The 24851-nt window shown below is 41.9% G+C and overlaps 3 protein-coding genes across 3 annotated transcripts in view; 2 read left to right on the forward strand and 1 right to left on the reverse strand.

The window, feature by feature from the left end:
- Positions 1–134: 134 nt before the first annotated feature.
- On the reverse strand, positions 135–5117 carry supt4h1 (SPT4 homolog, DSIF elongation factor subunit). The gene is made up of 5 exons (XM_071901655.2): positions 4961–5117; positions 3901–4007; positions 3761–3816; positions 693–746; positions 135–514 (listed from the first exon to the last, which is right to left on the reverse strand). The coding sequence occupies exons 1-5, from the start codon at positions 5027–5029 to the stop codon at positions 447–449; spliced, it is 354 nt and encodes a 117-aa protein (XP_071757756.1). The 5' UTR covers positions 5030–5117; the 3' UTR covers positions 135–446.
- Positions 5118–7432: 2315 nt separating this feature from the next.
- Positions 7433–10323, forward strand: hsf5 (heat shock transcription factor family member 5). Its single transcript, XM_071900928.1, has 5 exons — positions 7433–7952; positions 8323–8646; positions 9420–9490; positions 9655–10017; positions 10207–10323. The coding sequence occupies exons 1-5, from the start codon at positions 7433–7435 to the stop codon at positions 10321–10323; spliced, it is 1395 nt and encodes a 464-aa protein (XP_071757029.1).
- A 2187-nt stretch (positions 10324–12510) lies between these two features.
- rnf43 (ring finger protein 43) overlaps positions 12511–24851 on the forward strand; it is a 75103-nt gene continuing 62762 nt past the window's right edge. Inside the window, exon 1 of the mRNA XM_071901758.2 lies at positions 12511–13465. Coding sequence (XP_071757859.1) covers positions 13244–13465 — 222 coding nt within the window. The 5' untranslated portion in view covers positions 12511–13243. The remainder of the gene's footprint in view (positions 13466–24851) is intronic.

A 24851-nucleotide genomic window follows, 5' to 3' on the forward strand; every position in this document is an offset into this window, starting at 1 on the left:
ATTCCAGGTATGCAGTAACAAGCACCATCTTGTGGCCCAATTAAATTAGTGAATCATTCTGCCTGCAGCTGGAAGAATCATTACTATTAACAATGAACCGTGATTTCATGACAATGACATTTCTTATAAAAACAGATCTTTATTGTCCATCAATTACTCAAATAAATGAAAGAAACTGGGGAAAAACCTCTCTTCCTCTTCCCAATGTGCACCCATCCTATTATTTATAATCACAACATAAAGAATGTTTTAAGTCTATGAAAACTGAAGGTCTGGAGGGCAGTTCTATAAGACACCATGGACACATGGACAAGTAAGCAGACTTGTACTTGATTTTTGCAACCATAATCAGTCCCGACATTATTCCGTCTCCCTGGAATTGGTGCTGCAGTGTGATGCTGCTCTGATGCAACTCATCAGATGATGTAAAGTGGGTGCAATCAGGCTTATGTCTTGACTGCTGTGTCTCTGGATTTGTAGATCACTCCTCTGCTTTTCAGCTCTCGCACCACGCCTGGAGGAAGGAGGTGAAAATTAAACATGTAAATAGCAGGTAGTGCAATAATGTGCAGTTAAGGCTACATGACAAAAGGCAGTAAATGTAAAACTGTATTATGGCCAAATCTTTCCTTTCCAAGTGTGTGTGATTTAGAGAGTAACATGTTGAGGCAGTGCAGTTAGATATAACCTACCTGGAGGTAGTCGTCCTGTCACTGTCACTGCATATACACCTGGCTTGAAGTTGCCTGTGAGATGGGGCACAAAATATGACTTTTCCAATATTTTTTAGATCAGACCAAAAATAAAGATGGGCCTACAGTGGGTTAACGTACTCCACTACACCATGTAGCAATGCTGAACAGCGCTTTCTCATTAAACTGAATTTAAAAATGGTTTCAGAAACATTCCACCAACATCAATATGTAATGATGCTATAATAATGCTAGATGATTAAATGTAGTGTGTTGAAATGGCCATGCACCCTGTGAATACTTCTCATGTATTGCATGTCTTTATCAAACAGAGGGTACTAACAGTATACAGCAGCACATTTGGCATCAATAATACTTTTTGTTAAGACTGTTCTCTACAGCATTTGGACACAGTGACCATTAAGGTTTTAGGCAAACAATTAAAGGCCAATCATCAGTACTCCTCCCACTCACAAGGGACTACAAAATGCCTGCAAAAAAAAAAAACCCTATATAGAGAATTCATAAAATATAGAACTATAGATGCAGAAAATAAATATAAAAAAATATAAAAATAAGTTAACTAATATTATGAGGATATGCAAGAAGGAATATTATAATAAAATATTAGAGAATAATAAAAACAACATCAAGGGCATATGGAGTGCATTAAATAGCATTATTAGAAATGGATCAACAAATACAAGTTATCCTCAGTATTTTATTGACAATGATAAGACTATAAACAATAAGAATGATGTGGTTAATGGGTTTAACCATTTTTTTGTAAATGTGGGACCAAAATTGGCAGAAGAAATCAATGACCTACAGCCAGAAGAAGGGGGGGGCTGTTGATGTTTATGGGGATAGAAATCCAAGCTCAATTTTTCTAAGAGCAGTAGAAGAACAGGAAATTATCGATATTGTTCGTAAGTGTAAGAATAAAACGTCTACTGACTGGAATGAAATTAATATGACACTAGTCAAGAAAGTCATTGACGGCATTGTAAAACCACTAACTTAAATTTGTAACTTGTCCTTCAAAACGGGTACATTTCCAGGTAAAATGAAAATTGCTAAAGTTATCCCATTATATAAAGCTGGGGATAGACATCACTTTACTAATTACAGGCCTGTGTCCTTACTTTCCTAGTTCTCTAAGGTACTGGAAAAACTCTTCATTGAAAGGTTAGACAATTTTATTTAGAAGCATAAATTGTTGAATGACAGTCAATATGGATTCAGAACAAACAGATCAACATCTATGGCACTAATTGAGTTAATAGAAGAAATAACTAGTTGTATAGACAAAAAGAAGTATGCAGTGGGAGTATTTATAGATTTAAAAAAAGCATTTGATACCATTGATCATGATATATTACTCAATAAAATGGAAAGGTATGGTATCAGAGGGGTTGTGCTGAATTGGTTGAAACAGGCAACAATTTGTACAGATAGGTGACTACAAATCAACATGTATGGATATTACTTGTGGAGTCCCACAAGGGGTCAGTATTAGGCCCGAAATTGTTTATTTTGTACATAAATGACATATGCAGGGTATCAAAGATACTGAAATGTGTTTTATTTGCGGACAATACTAATATTTTTTGTTCTGGGGGAATTTGCAGCAGCTTTTGGAGGTGGTTACGACAGAAATTAGTAAATTAAAACGGTGGTTTGACACAAACAAGTTATCATTAAATTTGAACAAAACCAAACTTATGCTGTTTGGAAATCGTAAAATAAACACACACGTACAAGTGCTGATAGATAATGTTAATATAGAAAGAGTATATGAAAATACATTTCTGGGTGTGATATTAGACCACAAAATCTGCTGGAAACCTCATATAAAATATGTGCAAGCAAAGTTGGCAAGGAGTGTTGCAGTTCTGGGAAAAACAAGGCACATTCTGGATCATAAAGCGTTGTACACTCTGTATTGTTCACTTGTATTACCGTATCTGAATTACTGTGTGGAGGTGTGGGGTAACACCTACAAAAGCACCTTACACTCATTATGTATACTACAAAAAAGAGCCATAAGGATAGTAAACAATGTAGGATATCGTGAACACACTAACATGCTGTTTTTAAAGACACATGCTTTGAAATTCATGGATCTGGTGGAATTTAAGACTGCACAAATAATGTACAAAGCAAGAAATAATTTACTTCCTGGCAACATACAAAAAATGTTCTTAGACAGAGAGGGGGGGTATAACTTAAGTTACTTAACTGAATTTGAAAAAAGGTTGTGTTCGTACCAATCTTAAGAGTATGTGTATTACAGTTTGTGGGGTGACTTTGTGGAATGGTCTTGATGTAGAACTCAAGCAGAGTAAAAATATCAAACAGTTTAAGAAGATGTACAAAAAAACTACTTTCGCGAGGTACAGGGATGAGGAAGGGGCCTTGTTTGTCTCAAGAATGTGACGCTTGCTGATGATGATGTTGTTATTGTTTTTTTTGGTTTGTTTTTTCCCTATTGTTTTCTCTCTGTGAGTGTTGGGACATGCCGGATGGGCACCTACAAGTTGATTATGTATAAAGAGGATGAACATAGAGGTTGATTAGGTATGTATAAAGAGGATGAACATAGAGGTTGATTAGGTATGTATAAAGAGGATGAACATAGAAGTAATTATTTAAGTTGTGTATGATGGACACTGGGGTGGATAGTTGGACTATAAACATTAAGGTCATTGATTAAGTTTAGCAAAGGGGTAGGACCAAATAAGTATTTTACTTCTTCCTACTCCATTTCGGACATGTAATATTTATTTATTTATGTTGTTTATTGAGAATTTGTTGTATATGTTTACTGTTCATTTTATCGGTTATTCTTGTTTTGTTTTCTTACGTATATATATATATATATATATATACGTAAGAAAACAAAACAAGAATAACATATATATATATATGTATATATATATATATATATATATATATATATATATATATACATATTTAACATGTTCGAAATAAATCTATTCTATTCTCCCACTCATACAATGTATAATGTTTGTCAAAATGTTGAGGCAGTGTAAAACAGTCCTCACCTATTCTCTGCCATTTAGCCACCCAGCTGTCCTCAGGACTCATCATGGCTATTACACTGTGAACACACAGAACAGGTTAGTACACAACAGGAAGGCACTCTGAAGGCATAACCGATGTGAAAACAAATGAAAGTCTTTACCCATCAAATGAGGAACTTGTGCACTCGTAGACCATCTCTCGGTTCCCCTTCATTTGGAGGTACGACTCACAGTTGTCACAGCCGTCGTATTCAAACTGGTCAATGGTCTGATGAAGCAAGACAATGGAGAAGATGGAGTTTGTAACAGGTTAGATAGGCACATATATAGGAGAATGAGTGTAAGAATGAAAGAAGGAATCAAAGAATTAAAAATCCAAACTACTTCTGACACCTGCAGACGGGCGATTCTTAACTTTTTACATGGGGTGACCAAGACCACCAGTTAAAAATGTAGTGTAAGGAAATTCATTCTGATAGGAGATTCTTCTCAATCAACTGTGTCTATAGCTTTCAATAGATATGTTTCAATTTAGACAGAAATAAGTTATGCCGATTGTTGTGCAGAAGTTTCTATCACTGCAAGGACTCATTTGATTTGTACAATACAGCAGTTAGTTCAATTTTAACACAAGGTGAGTTCTGGTTTGACATCTGATTGAAACGAACATAATCTTTAGATATCAGATTAGTTTGAACATCTTGTATATTTGAAGACGAACAAAATATGATGCCTGTGCGTTGTTTAAAGGGAAATAATGAAAAGGTCAAATCAGTCCTTCAGTAGTCGGTATTTATATTATGCATCATGAAGGTATACATAACATCCAAGACATCAATCAGCATATTCAGAGCTCCATATCATTGGGACAGCGACAGACTGTTTGTGTTGGCTCTGTACTCGAGTTGCTTAGGGTGTGAAATGTCAAAATAAATATGAGGTTACGTTGCAAACTATCAGCTTTACTTAGAGGGTATGTTGGGTACAGTGGACGGAAATGTGAAGAATTACGGCCCTCTTGTACCCGTCTACGCACTCTACTACTCGACTTTTAACTGTATTACTAACTGTTACTAGTGCAATACACAACCAATATTTCGGCAATATTTCTATTCATGTGTGAGACAGGTTTAGAGAGGCAACACAATGCGGAGAAACGCGGCTAAATCGTTAGCAGAAAAGCTAACTTGCGTGATACTTTGTCGCACTTTACAAAGTTACCTTCACAAGAGAGCATAGAAGACAAGCCCGCAAATGGCGAAGGTCTTTAGGAACCGTTTCCAATGCCATTGTGTGAGATTTGGAGTAACAAAACTATAATAAAACTGAAAAAATCGAAGTGATGAGTCTTTTGTATATTTTTCCAGCGCAGGGTATATACGTCACTACGCCAGTGAGGACCTAGGTAAAGGACCACCAAAACGTTGTGTCCTGAAGTTCGCCTGTATAAAAACTCATGAGCTCAATCAGTTGAGGGAATATTTTTGAATTATTTTGTATAATGACTTATATGACTTGGATAAATCTTAGCTTAATCCAGCAATTTTAGATAAATATAGAATATTCATTAGGACACGCACAACATGGGGCAATTTTGTTTGGAGTGGAATACATATATGTATATATATATATATATATATATATATATATATATATATATATATATATATATATATAATTTTATTTTTTTTCAAAATAAGACAGATGTGTCTTCTTTTCCAATTCCAGATGTGGATTTGGACTTTACTATTTCTTACCTACACACATGAGCATTTACACACACACAGAACTGAGCAGGCATACAGTTAATGATGAAAATGAGATGAAAAAGACACTGTTCACTGGTATGGGCATTTTTGTCTTACTCTGTGTCTTCACTTCAAACACCTTACCTCTGTGGCTGGTGTCACTTTGAATTAGACATGCATGATAATACATGCAAACACATAATAGACGGCATTTAGGTTATGGTAATTATAAAAGAAGGTTATGCTACCAGACCTGTGAAAACTTTCTGAATACATTGAATCCTCAAATAATAAAAGCAGAGATGGATGGATGGATGGATGATGAGAGCTATTTTTTATATCATCTTGCAAATGATGAGTCCACTTGAGGCTGTTTAAGTGTCTGGCAAAATAAATCTAGACCCTGTGATCACTTTTCACAACCAGTAAGCCTATAACCATAACCCAAGTAGATTTGGGCGTGTAGGAACAGAAGCCAGAGTATGAGAGCTTAACTGCAAGTTAAAGAAGCTTCATAGGCCTCAGATTTTCCCTTTGTGTCACACACACACACACACACACACACACTTTAGAGAGCATTCGCTGTCAGGTGATGGCATCAAAAAATGATACTAATAGCCTACTAACACTCAATCATACTAGGCTACTACTATTGCTACTCCTACTACTAAGTATTATTTTAACGTTTTGTAAAACGGAGTTCACGGAGTGTTTTAATAATCAAATACAAACCAAACATCATACACATAAATTAAAGCAAGTAAAGACAAAGCACCAGAAACACTCGTAAAGCTGTTTTTCTTTGGAGAAACGCACATTTGTGTTACTTTTCATCACAATATATGTTAATAACAACACGTTATACCAATAAGGGTTGTTATTAACATGCCTTGCGTTGCTATTAACGTATCTTGTGTTGAAAACACAAAATAAGTCTTTTTTTGCAGTCTATGGTTGAAAAGTAACGCAAATGTACAGTGCCGCAAAAAAGACACACTGCTATGTGTTAAAAACAACACATGCTTTTTTAACAGTGATGATAATAAAGATAAGAATAGAGAGTAAAAAAACAGAAAATAGTAATACCCAGATGTTAAAATGTAACCAATTACTTAACTTAAATAGATAGCGCAAGTAATGAACAGTTTTGTCCTTCTCTCCAGTAGTAGAAGGAAGGTACTATGTTCCAGAACCTTACCTGTTAGCTAGCTCGAGGATTAACAGTGTGAAATGAAATTTAAAAACTCCAAAAGCTCCAACGGTTAAAGAACATCCAACGGTTCTGAGAACTGGATAACGATAAAGGTGCAGTAGATAAGTTAATTGTTTATCATATAGCATGATACCAAAGCCAACAAGGAAATATTCACTGTCGTTTGAATTTAACGTTATATTATCTGACTAGTTTATAAACAATTAACGTTAGCTTCATAACAGTTTGTTGATGAGCTCTCGATCAGCATGTTAGCTAACGTTAACGTTAACTTAGCTAGCTAAGAAACCATAAGCAGGTTGTCGGCAAGTCTGTAAAAGGTCTTAAAATGTCTTGAACTGTATTATCTAGCTGCCTTTGCAGGTCTTGACTTGACTACAGCTAAGTACAGCATTTTAAGTCTTAAATTAACATTAACTTTTAGAAGTTTTAAAATGTTGCTGTTATCTTTGTACAAGCAGTCCTGTATTCAGTCTAAAGACATTTGTTTTAATGTCATGTGTACTTTACCGTTAGTTGCGACATTTGCGTTATATTTCATTTTAACTGGCAATAAAAATGTCTTTAAAAGTCTGCAATTTAATTTGAGAAAACTTGTGGACAACCTGGTTAACACTATCGTTCACTAGGTTACAACTTAGCTCATGTTAGCAGTTGGCGTGGAATTCAGCTAGCGTTAGTTAAGGTGTAACATTTTGTACACTGCCTTTGTTTCTATTAATACAGACAAAAATGGATGTTGATGAAACTCTCCTCTCCGCCCTCATCAACCCTAACAACTTCCCTGCCAAGCTGTGGCGTTTGGTGAACAGCCCCACAAGCAGAGCCGTCCGCTGGGACAGCAGTGGTGGAGGTGTGATCATTGAGCAGCAGCTCTTCGAGAAACAGTTCCTGTCCCCCTGCAACCACACCTCTGAAAACACCTGTCTTTTCAAAACCAGCAACTTCACTAGCTTCGTTCGTCAGCTGAACCTATACGGCTTTAGGAAGGAGGTGGTTAGTTCAGGTAACACAAATAACGTAAGTCGCGGCACTTGTTATCCCACCGCGGAGAACGGGACAGAGCATCACTTTCACAACCCAAACTTCAAGCGAAACCGACCTGAGCTTCTGGTCAATCTGAAGAGACTCACCACCAGCAATAAGGCCAAACTAGAAGCCGGCATGGAGGTGAACAGTCGGCCCCCCAGTCGCTACAATCGGTTCTTCCCAGGTGGTGATGGCGATGGGAGAGAGAAAATTGAGAAAAGAGGTAACTGTATTGTAATCCATATAGGCCTAGGCCTGCTATCTTTTGCAGGAGTTCCCAAATACATATCAGTCTCTAATGGAGGTGGGGAGGTAGCAGTGGGAACCTAGGATCATACATTTTCCATTTCCAGTTGTGGTAACTTATATTGAATCAAACATTGGTCAAGTTAAACTGTTCCTATCCCAAACTGTTTTAGGGACCCCGTCAAACCCTTTCAAGGACTACTATATACGGAGAATATGAAACAATTACAAGCATTTTAAGTGCAACAAACATTATTAAATTGCAAAGAAAAATTCTGTTGTTTATCTCATTTTCTCACTATTACCACAGGCGGTTCTCATTCTTTGTTTTCTCACTGTTTCTGTAGGCAGTTCTTCATTTCTTGGACAGACACATCAGGAATCAACTCATCCTTACCATCCAAACAGAACCCAGCACGTGAAGGAGTACAATCGGACCCCAATCCCACCACGTACCTTGATGATGGGTCATGGTGCTGCTCCCCCCCCTACAATCTTCACTACTGACAAGGGGATCCCAATATCTGTCATCCACCGCTACCCTGGAATAGGCTCTGGTCCCACTAGTATGCATATTCAACAGGGTTTACAGGGCCTCGCAAACCCAGGCCAGAAATTCAGCAATTTCACCCCCCATCATGCACAATATCAGCCTGGTTTCTATTCCCCTGGTGAGCATGATGTCAGTTGTTAGAAATACACAGGGGTGGGAAGAGTAACAGAATAAGCTACTGGCATAGAAGTGCTGTCACTTTGCTGAAATTTTACTTGAGTAGAAATAAGATGACTGGTGCCAAAATGTGTTTCATTTAAAAGTTACTTAGTTGCTCAAAAACTTTTTTATTACATATGATCTTAACCATGCAATGCAAAAAGGACGAGAGGACAGAGTCAAACTAGGGTCTTCTAATAAAAAAATAAAAAACAAAAGTGCATAAACAAAGTAAATGAATTGGCAGGAATTTAGGGACGTGTCAGTGGTGCTTTCTGTGCAGACCAGCCCTCTCCACCCACATACTCAAAGTGTTTTCAGAGCTGTGAATCTAAACAGGCCAAGGCCATGGGTGAGGGCCGGGAGGCGATCTGGATCTGTTGACACTAACTGACTTTCCCTAACCTTGTTTCCCTCACTCATCGCATGTAAACTGGACAGTTTTTGGTGCAATGCTTAACAGCCTGCAAAATTTGTACACTCTGACAGCTCTGATTTAAAATGTAGCATAGTATAATACTTTAATAAAAAAAATATTCAAAAAAGTACAAGTACACAAACAAGCTACTCAATTGCAGTAACGAGTAATTACAATATGATTCTTCCACCTTTGTGAAAACTCAAACATTACATTTAAGTTGCAGTTCAGCTACAGTAGCACCACCTCACAGCAGTAAACTAAATTATTAACTTTTGTCTCATTTCTGAAAGTTTGTCAGTGCTACCCTCCAGGCTCAGTGGCATCAAATATGACTGGTAGTGGCCATCAAACAGACTCGCTCTCTCACCACGGCTATTATCAGGTAGGTGAGGTGGGATTAACCCACTCAGTCATGCCGTTTGATTTTAGGACTCTGAAATCATGTCATCAGTCACTCTGTTCACAGTGAAATTGTGACTGAACAAGAGTGAGTTCTTGAATGTGCAGCATAAGTCTAAAATCTATATTTTCATTTCACTGTTGTAGCCAAGCTGTCCTGTGAACATTTTGTGTCATGGGAACCAGAACGAGGATTTACAGAATGATGAAAACCAGGAGATGAATAAATGTGACATTAACTTGGACACGGTCTTCCAGATCGTCGATGAGCTGGAGGGTCCCTCTAAAATCTGCCTGGTTAAAGTTGTGACCCCAGAGAAGCAGCTCTCTGTGTCTGAGCCTTCCAGCACGCTGCCAGTCTCCTCGCAGTGTGACAGCTTTGTCTACACCGTGGGAGACGACCCACCAGCTCCATGTGGACCTATCACTGCTGTCAATGGTAGGCCAGTGAAAGGGGAACAGCTGGAGGAACCTGTGGGTTACCCGAAGATGCCATTGATGCCATATAAGGTAAGCCTTTACCTTATAGATCTCCTGCATGCATTTAGCTTTTACCTTTTCCAAAGGTAACAAACTTTGGAACAGCCAATTGTATGAAGGGAAATACAATTATGTTTGTCTATTAATGTGTATTCATTAGCTCTCTCTTGTGTTATTATTAGTGGAAGCAAATTACATTGTTTGCGCTGCTTTTCTCAGTGCCCTGGCAAGGTCAGCAGTGACGAGGCAAAGGACACTGAGGTGCTGGATGTCGAGGTCTGCAGCGCCTTAGAGGATGACACTCTGGCCCAGAAGAGCAGGAGCACCAGGAAGTAAACCAAATCATTACTGAACATTTTGGGATATATTTTCAGAATAAGAGCCAGTAACAGGGGAGAAATTTAAAATTTGATTACAAATTTATGTCATCACTGAAATATCTTTACTTATGGTTGGTTATTCTGTGTTTTAGAACTCAATATGTTGATTTAACTGGCATGTAGCAAGTCTTGAATCAATCCAGGGTGGCTGAAGTTCTCACAATTACCACAATTGTTGTATGATTCTTTGTAACAGTTCATAAGTTATTTTAATAACCATTTTACTTTACTTTAATGATTCTTTATAGTGTAAAAGTTTATTTCTGTGTTCTAATTTAATATTTATTTGATAACTTTTACAAAACAAGTTAAATTCAACAACTCTCACAGTTTGATTTTAGTGTGTTGCCTTATGGTTAGTGACGTTAAACAGACATATACATTTGAATAACACTACAATAATATTGTTTTTATTAAAGAATTTTAATTACTTTTACCAGAGATTACATTTTTAAGAATTTGAACACAATATTGTGCAAAGCATTTTACTATTGCATTTTTCAGTATTTTAACACAATATTGTCCAGAGTGTTTTACCAACATGTTATGTTTTCAAAGAATCTGAATATTTAAAGTTTGATGATTAAAATTTAGAGAGTTTAGAGAAGGCATGTATTGTATGCAGGGATGTAGTGGAAGGTAAACCTTCCTAAACTCAGCTTAACCACACAAACTGATGTTAGTTATATAGGGATAGGGTCTTTTAAGAGGAACAAGTAGAAATTGATACTTTTCTGAAAATATTATTGATTTTTGTTTATATTGGTGGCTGTTTGCCGCATGACCACAAAGTGGAAGTCATAACTTATTCACCTTTATTTGTCACTGCACCAACATGCAATGTTTTTAAAAGTTTTTTTTTAATGTTTTTAAATATATGTATTTTTAAAGCACCTAACGATTAAAATGTTGCATAGTTTAGAGAATTCATCTTGTTTCATTATTTTATGAGCACACTGCAGGTGGTTGATTGTTTTGCAGGGTTTCCCCACTAGAGGGAGCCCCGCACTCGCCGTTGGTTCTGCTGTGCGGCTGCCCCGCCCTCAGCGTCAAATGCTGCCTTCAAGTACTCCTCGTAAACTCCTACATTCAACCTCTCACGCATTTGAGTGCTTTTGGTAGGGTATAATAAGAAATTAGACCCTGAAACAAAAGTAGTTTGTGATGGCTGATGTTGTTTTAAAGATTAGAATTTATTAACTACAAAAACGCGAGACAACAAAAAGTGAAAAAAGAGACATTATTTAATCATTATTTAATACCAGTTATATACCTAGCATTCCAAACAGTAACATAGTAATAGTAACAAATATTATCTTTAACATCAATTGGTGACACGGCTTCCATGCTCTCTGCCCTCTAAACGTCGTATCTCGGCAAGCTGGGTAGCACTGAAAATTCCCACTTTTCTCAGGCACATGTAGCACTTGGTTGGGTCGTTCATTTGCGTTCCACTTTTGATTTCCTTATTTCCGAAAGTACCTGAAGGCAGCAGGACAGTCAGCAGGTAGAGACGGTCAATGAGATCCCAGGGGAGAGAGAGAGACTCCGGGAGGTAGACTTCTGGGACGGTGTCATGACTGTACAGTGTGTCTCTCCAGCTTATCAACTTTCGATGGAGATCACAAGGAGTTTGGACGAGTCTTATTCCGACGTTTTTGTAGCTTTTCCACTCTGTACACTCGTTTCTTGATTTTTTTGTAACTGATTCATTTTCCTTCGGTGTCCTCAGGAGGATCGTATCTGATTTCTTATAGTCCAACAGAGACACTGAACTCGGGGAATGCTTGCGTTTTTGTAGCGAGCAGGTTCAGATGCGGAGCGACTGTTGAAAATAAGTTCATGGATCTGCTACAGAAATCACACGTGATTTCGGACCGAGTTTAATTAACAAGTTATAGCCTGTGAAGTAAGGCAGCGGTGCATTTGGCTCGGTTAATGATTAAATAGTCCAGAGTACTCCGTTTAGTAACTTTTTCGTGGATTATTTTTCGCAACTCAGTGGTTGTAAAAGTATTACCCTACTTTTTGGCACATGATACCGGCTATTATCTGTCAACATGTCTTATAACTTTCAGGCGGCAACCTGTAGCCCAACCTTTGAAGTTCAAGTCGTCGCTATTCTGCATTTCTCATGGATTTATCCAGAAATTGTGGCGCCTGGAAGACGGAATAGCTTTTGAAGTGCTTTGCATTGCATTGCATTTAGTCGCAAAATGTGATTGTACATTACAGTGACTCGTGTACGATGTAATATTTGTAGCAGATCAGTTACGGATGAAGATCGATATATTGTTGCTTGGACCTGCCATGCTGGGAGAGGATACAACAGTTCAACTATAGGCCTACACGTTGCAAATGAGGACATTTGATGTCTGTTTATCTCATGAAGGCCAGGCTGTTTGAAACCAATGCACACTTCAAGCTCCGCAACTCTGCTGTCTGTCTTCATGGTGCATTTGTGCATGCAGTGTTTCGCCACCCACGTTAGTGACACTGGATAAAAGTTCCTAATAGTTTATTTCATCTCGGAAGAGACCAATTTTCTACAACTTAGCGCTTGGCTTTTCCGGGCACTAGGTGATATGCATTTCTTTAACCGGTGTAAAGCTTGAATATGTAAACAAAATTATCTCGGTGCTGGATTCGCATGGAAGTTGTGGGACATTCACGCACGAGTTATTATGGCAGTCCACCAGCCTTAAAAGTTTGGATTGGACCTGTTACCCAGTAGTTGCCGAGGCAGAAAGAAGAAGAGGGACAGCGGGGGACGTATACACACATATATTATTTTCTCCGCTCAGCGTCCATCTCCGGTGCTTGCCAGCTTTGAAGTCCACTATGTGCGGCCGGGGACCGCCGCTGCAGCCGAGGCCATGACCGTCCCCCAGCGGCGCCTGGCCGGGCTCTGGCCGTGGCTGCTCATGGCGGCCCTGCAGGTGGTGCTGGGCCAGCCGGGCCTGGAGTCCGAGCGGCCGGCCCTGCGAGCGGTCATCAAGGTGACACTGCTGAAGCACGAGCCGACCGGGAAGCCCATCACTCTGGAGGGGCTGTTCGTGGGAGGAAGCGCAGGATACGCGGAGGGGAAACTAATGCAGGTAAGGTGTCATTAAGAACATGCGACCACACCAGGGGCTCCCAAAACCTCTCCACCTGCCGAGGACCAACACGTAATAAAATAATCATGTGATCACGTATTGCTTTCCGTAGGGAAATATTCTTTCGGTTCTTCCCAGGGCAGGTCAGCTAGTGAACAGCGCCCCCTGCAGCTGGTAGGGCCTCGGTGTCTTGCTCAAGGACACTTCAGCAGGGCGGATGCTTGAACCCAGCTCTTCTGATTGGAGTACGGTCTAACCACCAGGCAAGCATGCCATCCTGATATACAGTAGAATCATATTAACCCATTGCTGTGATAGTATTGTGTCCCAGGGGATCCCCCACCCCCTAAAGTTAGGTAGGAGTTTTTTGTGGTTAGATATAATTTAGTAGAGTATCATATCTCACTACACTGTAGGTGGACAGATAAGAGTCGAGAGACAGACTGAAAACTATGATCAAAGTAGCTAAATTCATACTGCCATACTCCCCATACTCTCCCACTGAGCAATATTTTGTAAATACTGGTTAAGTTGAGCTGTTTCCCATGTTGCTGAGGACCATCTATAACCGCCTCAAGGACTCCACTTTGGGAACCACTGAACCCTACTATCATAGACACACTGTACCATTTGGCAGTGGACAAAAGCAAATCACAGCCCATAGATCAAAAGGATTGCATGTAATATGTATTAATTTGGAATTTAGTTATGAAAACACTCCTGTCCCGTCTTTCAGTGCACCAATCCAGTCTTTCAAATCCCTCTGTGGAGTGACTCAGCCTGTTGGCCCCACCTGTTTTTCTAACCTAACAAATAGTTTACACAGCATCCACAGTCTGATAAAGCAAACACTGCAGTGACCATGAGTTAAAAGATGGCATTATTCACTATAGCACTGCATCTTTCCAAGAGCCGTCCAAAGTGTCACACTTCCCACTCAGCGTGTGATGACAGAATATCTAAATTCCTTCAACAATAGTGATGACATACATGTGTTATTGAGGTTAGTTTGTTTTCATCTATTTTAACTTTTCCCGGCCCTCCCATCTAAGCTCTTCTGCCAAAAAACAGGAGTTTGGGTAAGGTTGCCAACTTTTCCGCCCATAACTTTCCTAAGGTGATAGCGTTGTAGTGCCCTTAACTATTTAGGGCATCCAATGCTCTTCCCACCGCTTTGATACAAAGGCGTCGTTCAAGGCTCCTAAACAACAGATCGAATCATGTATAGGCCTATGCAAACCTATAATTTAAGCAAAAGCTGTTGTACCGCCGTGAAAAAAAGCATGCCCTTGCTCTGTAAATGTAAAGTATGTGGCCTATTCAGTGTGCATATTTAGGATTCAGGAGTGGATTAAGGTTGCTGGGCCATAAAGCTCGGCTGTGTCAATTTATTTACCGTCTCCAAAGAAACGGGACGACAGATATGAGGTACTGTAGGATCTTGTCTCTCTTCACTCACCAGGTGTGGGAGGTTTTGTGAATGGCAAGCCAGATGCTGCAGTGTGCCATAATTGATAAGGATTTACATGGCCTCTCCACAGAGAAAGCCCAGTATTAGGCATGGTGAAAAGCCAGGGCTGTTTACTTCTTTCTCAACTTCAAATTGATTAGCTTTAATGCGTGTGCGTGGGATGTTGACAACGTGTTATGGATGCGTACCACAGTGCTGCCGAGATCAAAGCCACTTCCAGCTTTCTGGGATTTCCAGCATTCTTTGTTTTGTGTTTTTTTTTTTCTCCCATAGGACTGTGCACAGTTTCTTTTTTGTCAACTGGAGATCTGTGGGCTAAAATACAAATCCGCTATGACTAAAGTGTAGATTATAATGAAAAGCAGTCAGATGAAGGCCATGGTTGTGAAAAGATCTTAACCCTTTGTGACCGGGTCTGTGCACAGAGCCTCAGCAACATGCATAAAGCAGCACATGGGAGCCGGCGCTGTAGAAGCGGTGGCTGCCACGTTTTCCCTGAAGGTGTGAAGGAAGGTGCACCGCTGCCCCAGTCGCTACCTAACAGGGTTCCCTCTGCTACAGCCGGGACGGCGACAGACTAATCCTCTGCTGATAAGATCCCTGGTTTCTCCTTTAACTGGCCACACGTGTCTGCACAGTTGGTTTTGTCCGCTCAGTAGAGGAGCGACTGCGATGTTTTACCCGCTAGAGCCAAGCTGTTTGCCTTCCATAAGTCAGACCATTGGGGCAGGAAGGTACAGTTGAGTCAGACTCCCTTCTCCCTGGTTGTAGCTACAGTGCACAGAGGCGGTGTTGTGCTGCAGGATGCTCTTTGTTGCAGCTCAGGCCTGTCCCAACAGGTCCTCGCTGCCTCGGCAGGCTGCTTTACGGTCCCGCTTTATGTCCCTGTCTTCCAGTGGATAGGGGGGAGATGAAGGCTGGGAAGGAGGTTGAGTTGTGTAGGTCTCCCTCTCCCTCTCTCTCTCTCTTTTTCCCTCTTTTAGGTCTCTCCTCTGTGTTAACGCTGTCCAACCTACATTAACGATATTAGTCACAAAACCATTGAAGCAAATTGGTAGATGCACACCTGTTGTGAGGCTAAACTGCTTTCTACTTTGGGGGTTACAGGTTAAGAAAAGCCTAGAGACAGAGAGGCCATATCACTTGAGGATCCAGCAGTAGATCTCTCTCTCTCTCTCTCTCTCTCTCTCTCTCTCTCTCTCTCTCTTTTCTCCAGTAGTCAGGCATGTCTGACTCGCAGATCCCCAGGCTACTCCGAATTTGACTCTCAACCGTGGTGGAGCATGACAGCCAGTTTTCAAAACCCGCAGTAATTACACCTCTTTGGCCACATTTGATCTTCCTAAGCATGTTGTCTCTCTGGGCCACAGGTTGTCTTGCTGCTCCATTAGATTTGTCTGGCTCTCTGGCGTGATCTCTAGGAAAACAAGATCTGGCTTGAGGAGGAAAAGTGAAGTTCCATTTGTAAAGACTTTATTGCAAGGGTTTTGTAAAAGAGTCACTTGTAGTCTGCTGTTAAAGGAATACAGATAAATGTTTCCTAGTTTTTGGCAGTAGTAAGTTTTGTACCTTATTTATACATCAGATCATGTTTAGATCATGTTTGCTAATATGTGTAAAACTCATAAAGAATGATTATGTGCTTGGGGGAGGTGGAGTTCCCAGTTTTACTTTTCTTCAGTGTATTCAACTCATCAGACTGTGCTATGGTGCATCTCTCTCTGATCTATTAAACTGTAATCTCTCTGGTAGAATGCCCTGTCCTCTGAATGAACATGTTCACTGGAACACTGTCTGGGCTCTGGCCAGCACTATTTGGACAAATGCAAGTGCTGAGGAATTTTGACTCTCTCCCTTTTCCAAAACAAAGCTCGCGGAGTGACCAGAGGAGAAGTGAAAAGGCTTCTGGGATAGCTTTGAACTTGAGAGGATTGTCAACTGTCCTCTGGCCCCAGTGGAGAGGAGGAGTTGGTTACGCCTGCCCCTCCATTTGAAGTTAATCCTCCAATGGGCATTCTGCCCAATTAAAGGAAGCTAAACATTTTTAAAAGCCCCCATTTCCGCTTAGTCCCCTTTGAGCTCCTTTTCTTCTTCACTCTGTATTTTTGGGGCTTTGTACCCGTGAAATGTTGAATTGACCTTTGTGAGCTCCCATAAAGACATCAGGTATAATTAAGGCAGGCCGGGCAATTGACCGAACACTAGTTAACTCTGCACTACTTCACATTCTTCCCTCTCCCTTTCTCAGTGTCCCACAAGGTATTGAGCGCTTCCTCCTCTCCCCGAGCCTATCTGCATGTTTTCCCCCGGCTGGCCCTCGGCACAGCCGTTAGGGAGCGAGGGATGGGAGGGCGGAGGGGGAGCCGAGGGAGAAGATCAAAGTGTGTCCAGTTCCGAACGTGAGCCGGGATGATTAAAAAAGGAGACTGTTTACACTGCACTTCCCATATGGGCCTCCTCCTCCCCCTCCCTCTAGATTTCCTGTCCATACTTCCTATCTCCCTGGATGAGATAACGGCCTCTCCAGGGCTCCTCGGGGCTCCTCGCTGCTTTAGGTCCATTGGTGGAGGGTGCTGCTGCTCCACTGCTGCACTTTTTGATATATGGCACACAACACAGCTGCTTTTATTACTGAAGTGCATGCAGGTGCCTGCAACGTTTTATGATTTTGGTTTTATAATTGCCCTCTGAACTCGTTTGAGCTGTGAGAACCAGCTTTTTATTAGATGCACTAAGGTAGTTGAACAATAGATGAAAAGTCAGTTCAAATGTAATATAATAGAAATCGAATAAGATATTGGAAGATATTGGCAGAAAAACAGCTGAATTTAGCGTTAGTGTTGATCAGTTGAATGTTCTGTCCTGGCAGCGTTTGACCAACACTAACTTTTCACTTCCAACTTGGTGCTTTGCTCTCAATCCGTTTTTTTTTAGTTTCATGTTTAGAAAACTTCCACTTGTTTGATTGGTTATGAATGTGGAACCATCTTCAGGTAGTAAACAGACACATTTGGCGGACAGATTTGACTACTGAAGTCTCTGATCCCCGCGGCTTGTTACAATACAGCAGCAGCAACAACAGAGATGACAGTAGAGTGGAGGAGGCCTGCTCTGAACTCTGCTATAAGCCTCAATCCACATTGACTATGATCATGTCTGGCATGCCAAGCTGTGCCATTCCTCCTGGTATGGACACCATATGAGACCTCAACATAAACAGCAGTAGAGTCACGTCTCCATCCATCCATCCTATCTGCCCTGCGGCTACAGTTCCAGTTATATAAAGATATGAATGAAATGGCTGTAAGCTCACAATTTCCCCCAGCTTGGCCACAGTGCCTTGCAAAAGAATGCTGACTTTGCCATGATTAACCGCTGTTTGTTTTGAAAGGGGGGCCATTTAGGGACAAATGTTCACTTTCATGCAGGGATACATAAGAAATATGCCTGACCGCTGTTGATATGGAGACTATTCATATCCCGCCATTTCTATGGTCGGACAAAGCTCGCTGACACAGCGATAAATGATCAGTGTTGATTGTACATCTGCTGTCAGTAAACTGTTATAACAGTTTAATGCACAAGATGTCTTTTGTCTTTCCTTCTGGTCCAACAATTCAGCCTGACTGCTACTGTGCTTCTATAGTCCCCCTCCTTTAGTGGCCTGAGACTACAATTCGTACTTCTAACTCGCTTATACCCCAATGTGTGTTGGACCTATCAGACGAGGCCTGGCCTAATGGTTTCTCCTGAGAAGGGATCTGACAAGGCTGCAGCCTGCAGCACAGGAAACAGGGGCTAGCGCTGTCCTGTCCACCCTGTTCCACCAGAGATGGCTGTTGAGATGTTTCTCATGGCACTGGGAGAAAAAAAGGACGGGCAGGTAGGGGAAACATGGCAGATCTCTTCATTCTGCCGGCCCCGTATTTTTAAGTCATTAGAACTGGTCTGGAATTCCTGAATGTGTCCGTCAGGCGCGTGTTACACAACACATTCTTTTCTACTTTTCATAGCTCTCTTCATGCAAATAACCAGGGAAGACTTCTATTTCTTGGGTGTACATGCTGACACGACCACTGCTTCGCTCACAGACACACACTCAATCACCCATTCACTAGTGCAAAAGAGCTTTCTTTCATTCATATGCTTAATTTCATCTTTTTTCATACACATACTCATACCCTCCTAGAGCATGCGAGCACACACACACACACACAAAGTATACACACACAGACAATGCAATATGGTAAAGGCATTACTATTGGCCTTATCCTTGAATCGGCCCACAGACAGGGTGAGCCAGAGAGGAGGGAGGGAGGAAAGGGGGAAGGAGAGAGACAGATCAGAGCAGGAATACAAACAGCCTCACCAAATCATCTCGCTCACATTAAAGTGAGAGCTGTCCTCCCTCACCATTATTGTAGTGTGTGTGTGCACACGTGCGCACGTTGTATTGATCTGAGAGGGGGCGGTGGCTCACCTTTTGAAATAGGTCGTCTGTTATACCTACCTTACTTTTGTCTCGCTGTTCTTTTTATTTGTCTGTGTCTCGAAGAATCATTTTCCAGCAGTCCACTGAAGGAGCAGCGGCTGTAGGCGGCTCTTTTAAGTTGTGCCATTATGTGGCCACGCATCCATTACAATGGAGAGGAATGAGTCATCTCTCAAGTAGCGGCCATACTCTCAAGAGGCCATACTCACACACACACACACACTCAAGCGCCTTACCTGATATAGCCAGGCAGGGCCAGGGTGTTGTCGGGGTCATTGGAATTCATTCATTCATTTTCCGTACCTGCTTATTCCTATTCAGGGTCAGGCCGGAGCCTATCCCAGCATGCATTGGGCGGAAGGCAGGGAAACACAGTGATGCTCTCATGGGAAATTTAGACTTCTTCAATTCACCTGCCTTGCATGTCTTTGGACATACAGGAAACATACAAACTCCACACAGAAAGGCCCAGGGCCGACAGCGCCAACCACTGAGCCCAGTGGAATTCAATTATGTAAAATCTACAGGGTTAAATTGTTGGGAGGACCTTGGCATTTTTGCATACTAAGTGAGATGGGTATCGTGAGTGACCTTTCTGAATTTGTCCTGACAGTCCAGGTCAAGTGAAGCACCTGTCTCTTTCCAGTTGAAACTGATCCACTGGGAGTACAGAGGAAAGCCCGGTGATCCAGTGCGGGTGCGGAGGCCAAGCTATCCCTTCCCTGGGGATCAAGGCCACATTCATAGAGATTTACAGTGAACCTTTTTGCAACAGATGACAATTGCATCATATGGTCGTATAATTCATACACTAATGGGAAATGAAGACCAGCCATTAGTCAAATGCTGGTCAATTTAGCCTGTGGCTGTTTTGGTTTCTTTCCCAGGTGAAAAGAATTGTTTGTAGGGTGTAAAATAGTAAAGATATCCAGGGGTTTTTGTGAATACCTCAGCCGCTGTCAGTAGTTTCATGCCCCTGCCCTACATTTTCACCACTAGTACACTGTATGTTTGGTATCCAGTATGTTGGGGAAGGTTGACTTGGCCTCTGTGTTTTGTTTGCATGTGTAAGTGGCACTCACAAATCTTCCTCCAGTGACACGGTGTTGTCGTTAAACTCCTGGACTTTGCGAATCTTTTGGGGCCACATTTATACTTGCTGTCTCATCATTAGGTGGGAAATGTTCTGTTTATTTCAGCCATTTTACTTCATCGCTAATGTGGGTTTCAACGTTACGCACTTCTGCCCCCCCTGTAGGTGCAAGAGCGACCATTTGTGCCCCCGCCAGCATCAAAGTGGCCCATCACTGGCTTAGAAGCTTCTCTGCAGTTTGTCATTCTCCTCATGTCTCTCTTCTCTCTCTCCAGCTTCAAACCGTTCCTCCTCACCTCCTCCCTTCTAACCAGTCCCCTCTGTTTCTTGACAGCTCTTTAAAATGGTAGTAATTCATTGCGTGTGCTTTAGTTTCGAGGACAAAAATGGCTACATCTACTCAAAAGGCAGGAAGTGCTTAGTTTGCCGAGAGGCTGGAGGAAAAGAGTCATCACCATACCACAGATAAATGCTCTGTGACAAACTCCCTCCCTCTCTCTGGCTCCCTGCATCTCCTCAGTCACTCTCTCAGGCTTTCCTCGTGTGGTTTTGTGCAAGTCGGTTCGGCAAATAGTGATCCACCTCCAACAATGTCATTTCATACGAGGTTATTTTGTTCCACCGTGACACAGTTGGCTTTAAACTGCAGAGCTATTTGCACTATTTGGTTATTTGAGACATATTCGCACCATGCAGAGTGTCTTTGTTAAATAACAGCATCTCTAGTACGCTGCCGACTGGACGTAAAAGCATTTTTTCTGCTTGAACTCTTGGCTCAGCGAGCCGCATAAAGAAGAGCTTTCACCTGTGTGAATGTCTGATTCTTTCTGGATGTGTGTGCAAGCATGAGTGAGTCTTTGTGTGTGTGTGTCCATGGTGAGTGTGTGTGTGGGTGCGTGCGTGCGCAGGGGGGCGGGGCTCCCACGCTGAGATCATTTACCAAACTCTATTAAGCGGGATCAAAGTGACTTAGATCTTTCAGCGCTGTGTGACAACAAAAGCCATATTGTATACCCCAGATCTAGGGAGATAACGCCGCTGACAGAAAATGCTTTATGTCTCCAAAAGTCACATGGTCACTACTTCCAAACAACAAACAGCATGTCCTGTTTTTGACCTTTTTCTTGCCTTCTGTTCAGAAAGGCTCCAGTGTTTGTTGCAGTAATGGTGCTGAAACTCATACTGTCCCCAGCCCCATGCGATGTATGTTCTATTGAATTAGAAAAGCTGAATGGAAATGGAAAATTTTGCTAAAATTTACTTTACGCTTGTTTGAGATAAATAGCGATGGAAACACATTTGTTGAATATATAATGACATATGCCTGGTTCAGTCTCACTGCAAAAAAATCCAACAGTTCAAAAGTGGTTTGGGAAATTCTGAAAGACTGACTGTAAAATATCTGTCCACTACAGAAATGTCTTACATCCCGTCACTCCCAAGGAGGCTAGATGCTGCTTATTGGTTGTATTGGTTGTATGACCATTATTTGGTGCATTAGACAATAGCCAAGTACATTCCTTTGTTTTCTTCGGACAGCATGAAATATGCCCAACATTAGCTGACACGAAAAACAATAACCACCAAATACTAATCAATTCTTGAAATCCTCTCCATTTTCTGGCGGATGTCTGTACTTTCAGGAACCCTATTTATTCGCTTCAACCCAGCTGATGAAAATGCAGCTAATTCTCATTTAATTGCTTAAAATTGCAAGTTGCAACCGCAGTGTTTTGTAATGGTGTCTGTGTGTAGTGTGCTGCATCACTGTCTATGGGAGCTGTAAATGATTCTGCTGAAAGATGCTGTCATCTGCCAACCAGAGTTTATTCAGCCATATTCAAAGTACACGAGGAAAAACTTGTATTAAGAATTTTATTACCAACGGTAATAAACCAACGGTTTATTACTCTCACTCTTATTCTCATAGCATACAAACAGGTTATTAAACAGGAGAAGACAAGAGTCAGCTCCCACCACCGCAAGTCACATCTTCACAATAGAGACAAGTAAGCTAGCTCCAACAGAAATGTCTAGTGAAGAGGTGATATATCACTGTGCAAAATACAGTGTTCATAATACTGTTTTGTCATTTGCTGTTGTGGCTTGAGAGACTTTTTATCCTTTGTAGCTTTTTGCTCGTAGCACCGTCTTCCATCTTTGAACAGTTGAATGCAAGTACAGTAGCTGCATCGTAGCTTGTCTGTCCCTAAAGAATGCTGTTTGAGTAGGGAAGTGAGTGATCGTTGTCTATGTATGCGAGGTGGTCATCATACCAGGATTATAGCGTCCTCTCCATATCTCCAGTCACATGCCTGCCAACATGATAGACGGCTGTGCTCCCAATCTAAATGAAAAGTGCATGCTTTTGAATTAGACAAAGGGCTCGTATGTCTGCCAGACAAGTGGGCTTGACTGATGTCTTCATATCTGTTCACCTGAGGGAGAGCTCTTCTCCCCAGAGGCATGTTTGCTAAATATGTACGCTCAGGCCTTCAGAGACAGTCACATGTGGCTTTGTGAGAGAACTTGAACTGAGTCCTGCGGTCACATGGTCATGGACACCACAAACATATGGGTGCATACACACACACACACACACACACACACCCATACATTCACAGCCTGAAGGAAGGCTTCAAGTCACAAAAATCCAAACAAGTTAAATACTTCTGATCAGGCACAACAGATTGAGTTGTAAACTCTTTCACTTTACAAGATACTGAGTAGTGTGGCAAACTAGAAACAAAACACTGAATCCCTACCAGCTCCAGGAGTGCCGTCCTGTAGGCAGCTCTGCCTTCTGTCCTACCTGTGGAGGGGCGCAAGTGTAAAGAGAATTTGCCTACGGATATCTGAAAAGTATCATGTTATTATTAGTACATTATGAGGGCCGGGCATTGGTCCCAAAATCCATGTAGATGAGGTCAAGTTCAAAAAACGATTCCAGATTGCCAAATTGGGCCAGTGATAGACACAATAGCATTCTAGTGTGTCCCCAGTTAGAGCGTTGTTCAGGACTGCATACAGTTCATAACAACTGTAGAAACATGTTTTCAAAGGCTCCACTGGCACTGCAAGGCCATTTTAGAGCCGTACACTGTGCGGACTGCAGACACTTGGACGCTCCCATTAAGTGTGCGATAACAGCGTTGCCACCAGCCGTTTATTAGTCTTATCCGCGGTGGAATAGCTGATCCAGTGCAGCTCTGGCCCGCCGTGACCTTGCTGCATGCTCCAAAAACAACTAAACCCAACTGGACTGTGCCTGGTGTCCCGTCCGACAGCCCTCAGGAGAGGAGTGCGTATCTAGAGGACCTATTCCAATTGGCCATGACCTCCTGACTGGCTGCTCCTAATTAGACGCAGTCCCTCACAGTGCCTCCCTCTCTTGTCCAAAGTAAATACCTTGGCACCCAACAGGAATGCTGAGGGACTGCTGTTTAGGGTGCTGTGAGAGAGGCGGGAGGGAGAGCTTGGACAGTCACTAACTCCCCTCACGTTTAACCCCCTGGAGTCCTGCGCTAAAGTAGATGTTAAGCCAACACTAACAGCCAACACTAGCCGGTAACGGAAACACGTATGACCTCATTGTTGAACTTGCTCAAAATATGCATTACTATCTTGTTTTTTTCATGCCGGCATGCTATGTTGGTTTTCCACTTGGAATGCTTGTGTGTTCATTCAGATTATTCTCTTCGAATGGCCTTGACCACCGAGTGGCACTTTGTTGGGAAGCGATAGAGCCGCTGGAATATCATCTACATCTGGGTTACATAACCTCTGTATTTACATTTACTCCCAACGTTAGGCCTGCTGCAGCCTCCAATCTCAAGTGAAAAAAAAAACAGATCCCCTGCGTTTCAAAGTCAGCTGCCCTTGGCGCACAGCGGTTGAGTGGAGGCAGGTGGGCGGATCAAAAGGCCGTCTGTGTTTGAAAGAACGGGGGCATGACGTCTCATCAGGGCTGTTCACCTGATAACCCCCGCTGTGGGAGCCGCTCCAAAGCAATAAACCCAGAAAAGAGGAAAAAAAGCAGTATTTGACGGCTAACAAGGCATGGCTTTAGGGCTGCATGTACTCACATCGGCTCCTTTTCTACTTTGAGACGGTCTCTCACTGACTAGAGCTGCCAAGCCCCATTCCCACACGGCCTACTATTTAAACCCCCAGATTGCTGTGCGGGAGTGGAGCGGAGCATGGTGTTGCTCTTTGTTCTGGGCCCTAGGTTAGGGTTAGCACAGCATTACACCACAGCCGCCCTGAATGCCAGCTCTAAAGACTATAGCAGGGCCGTGTGTGGTTTGGTGTTTGGTCTGCTCACTCTGAG

This window comes from Centroberyx gerrardi, chromosome 11 (genome assembly GCF_048128805.1).
Source record: "Centroberyx gerrardi isolate f3 chromosome 11, fCenGer3.hap1.cur.20231027, whole genome shotgun sequence".
NCBI lineage: Eukaryota > Metazoa > Chordata > Actinopteri > Beryciformes > Berycidae > Centroberyx > Centroberyx gerrardi.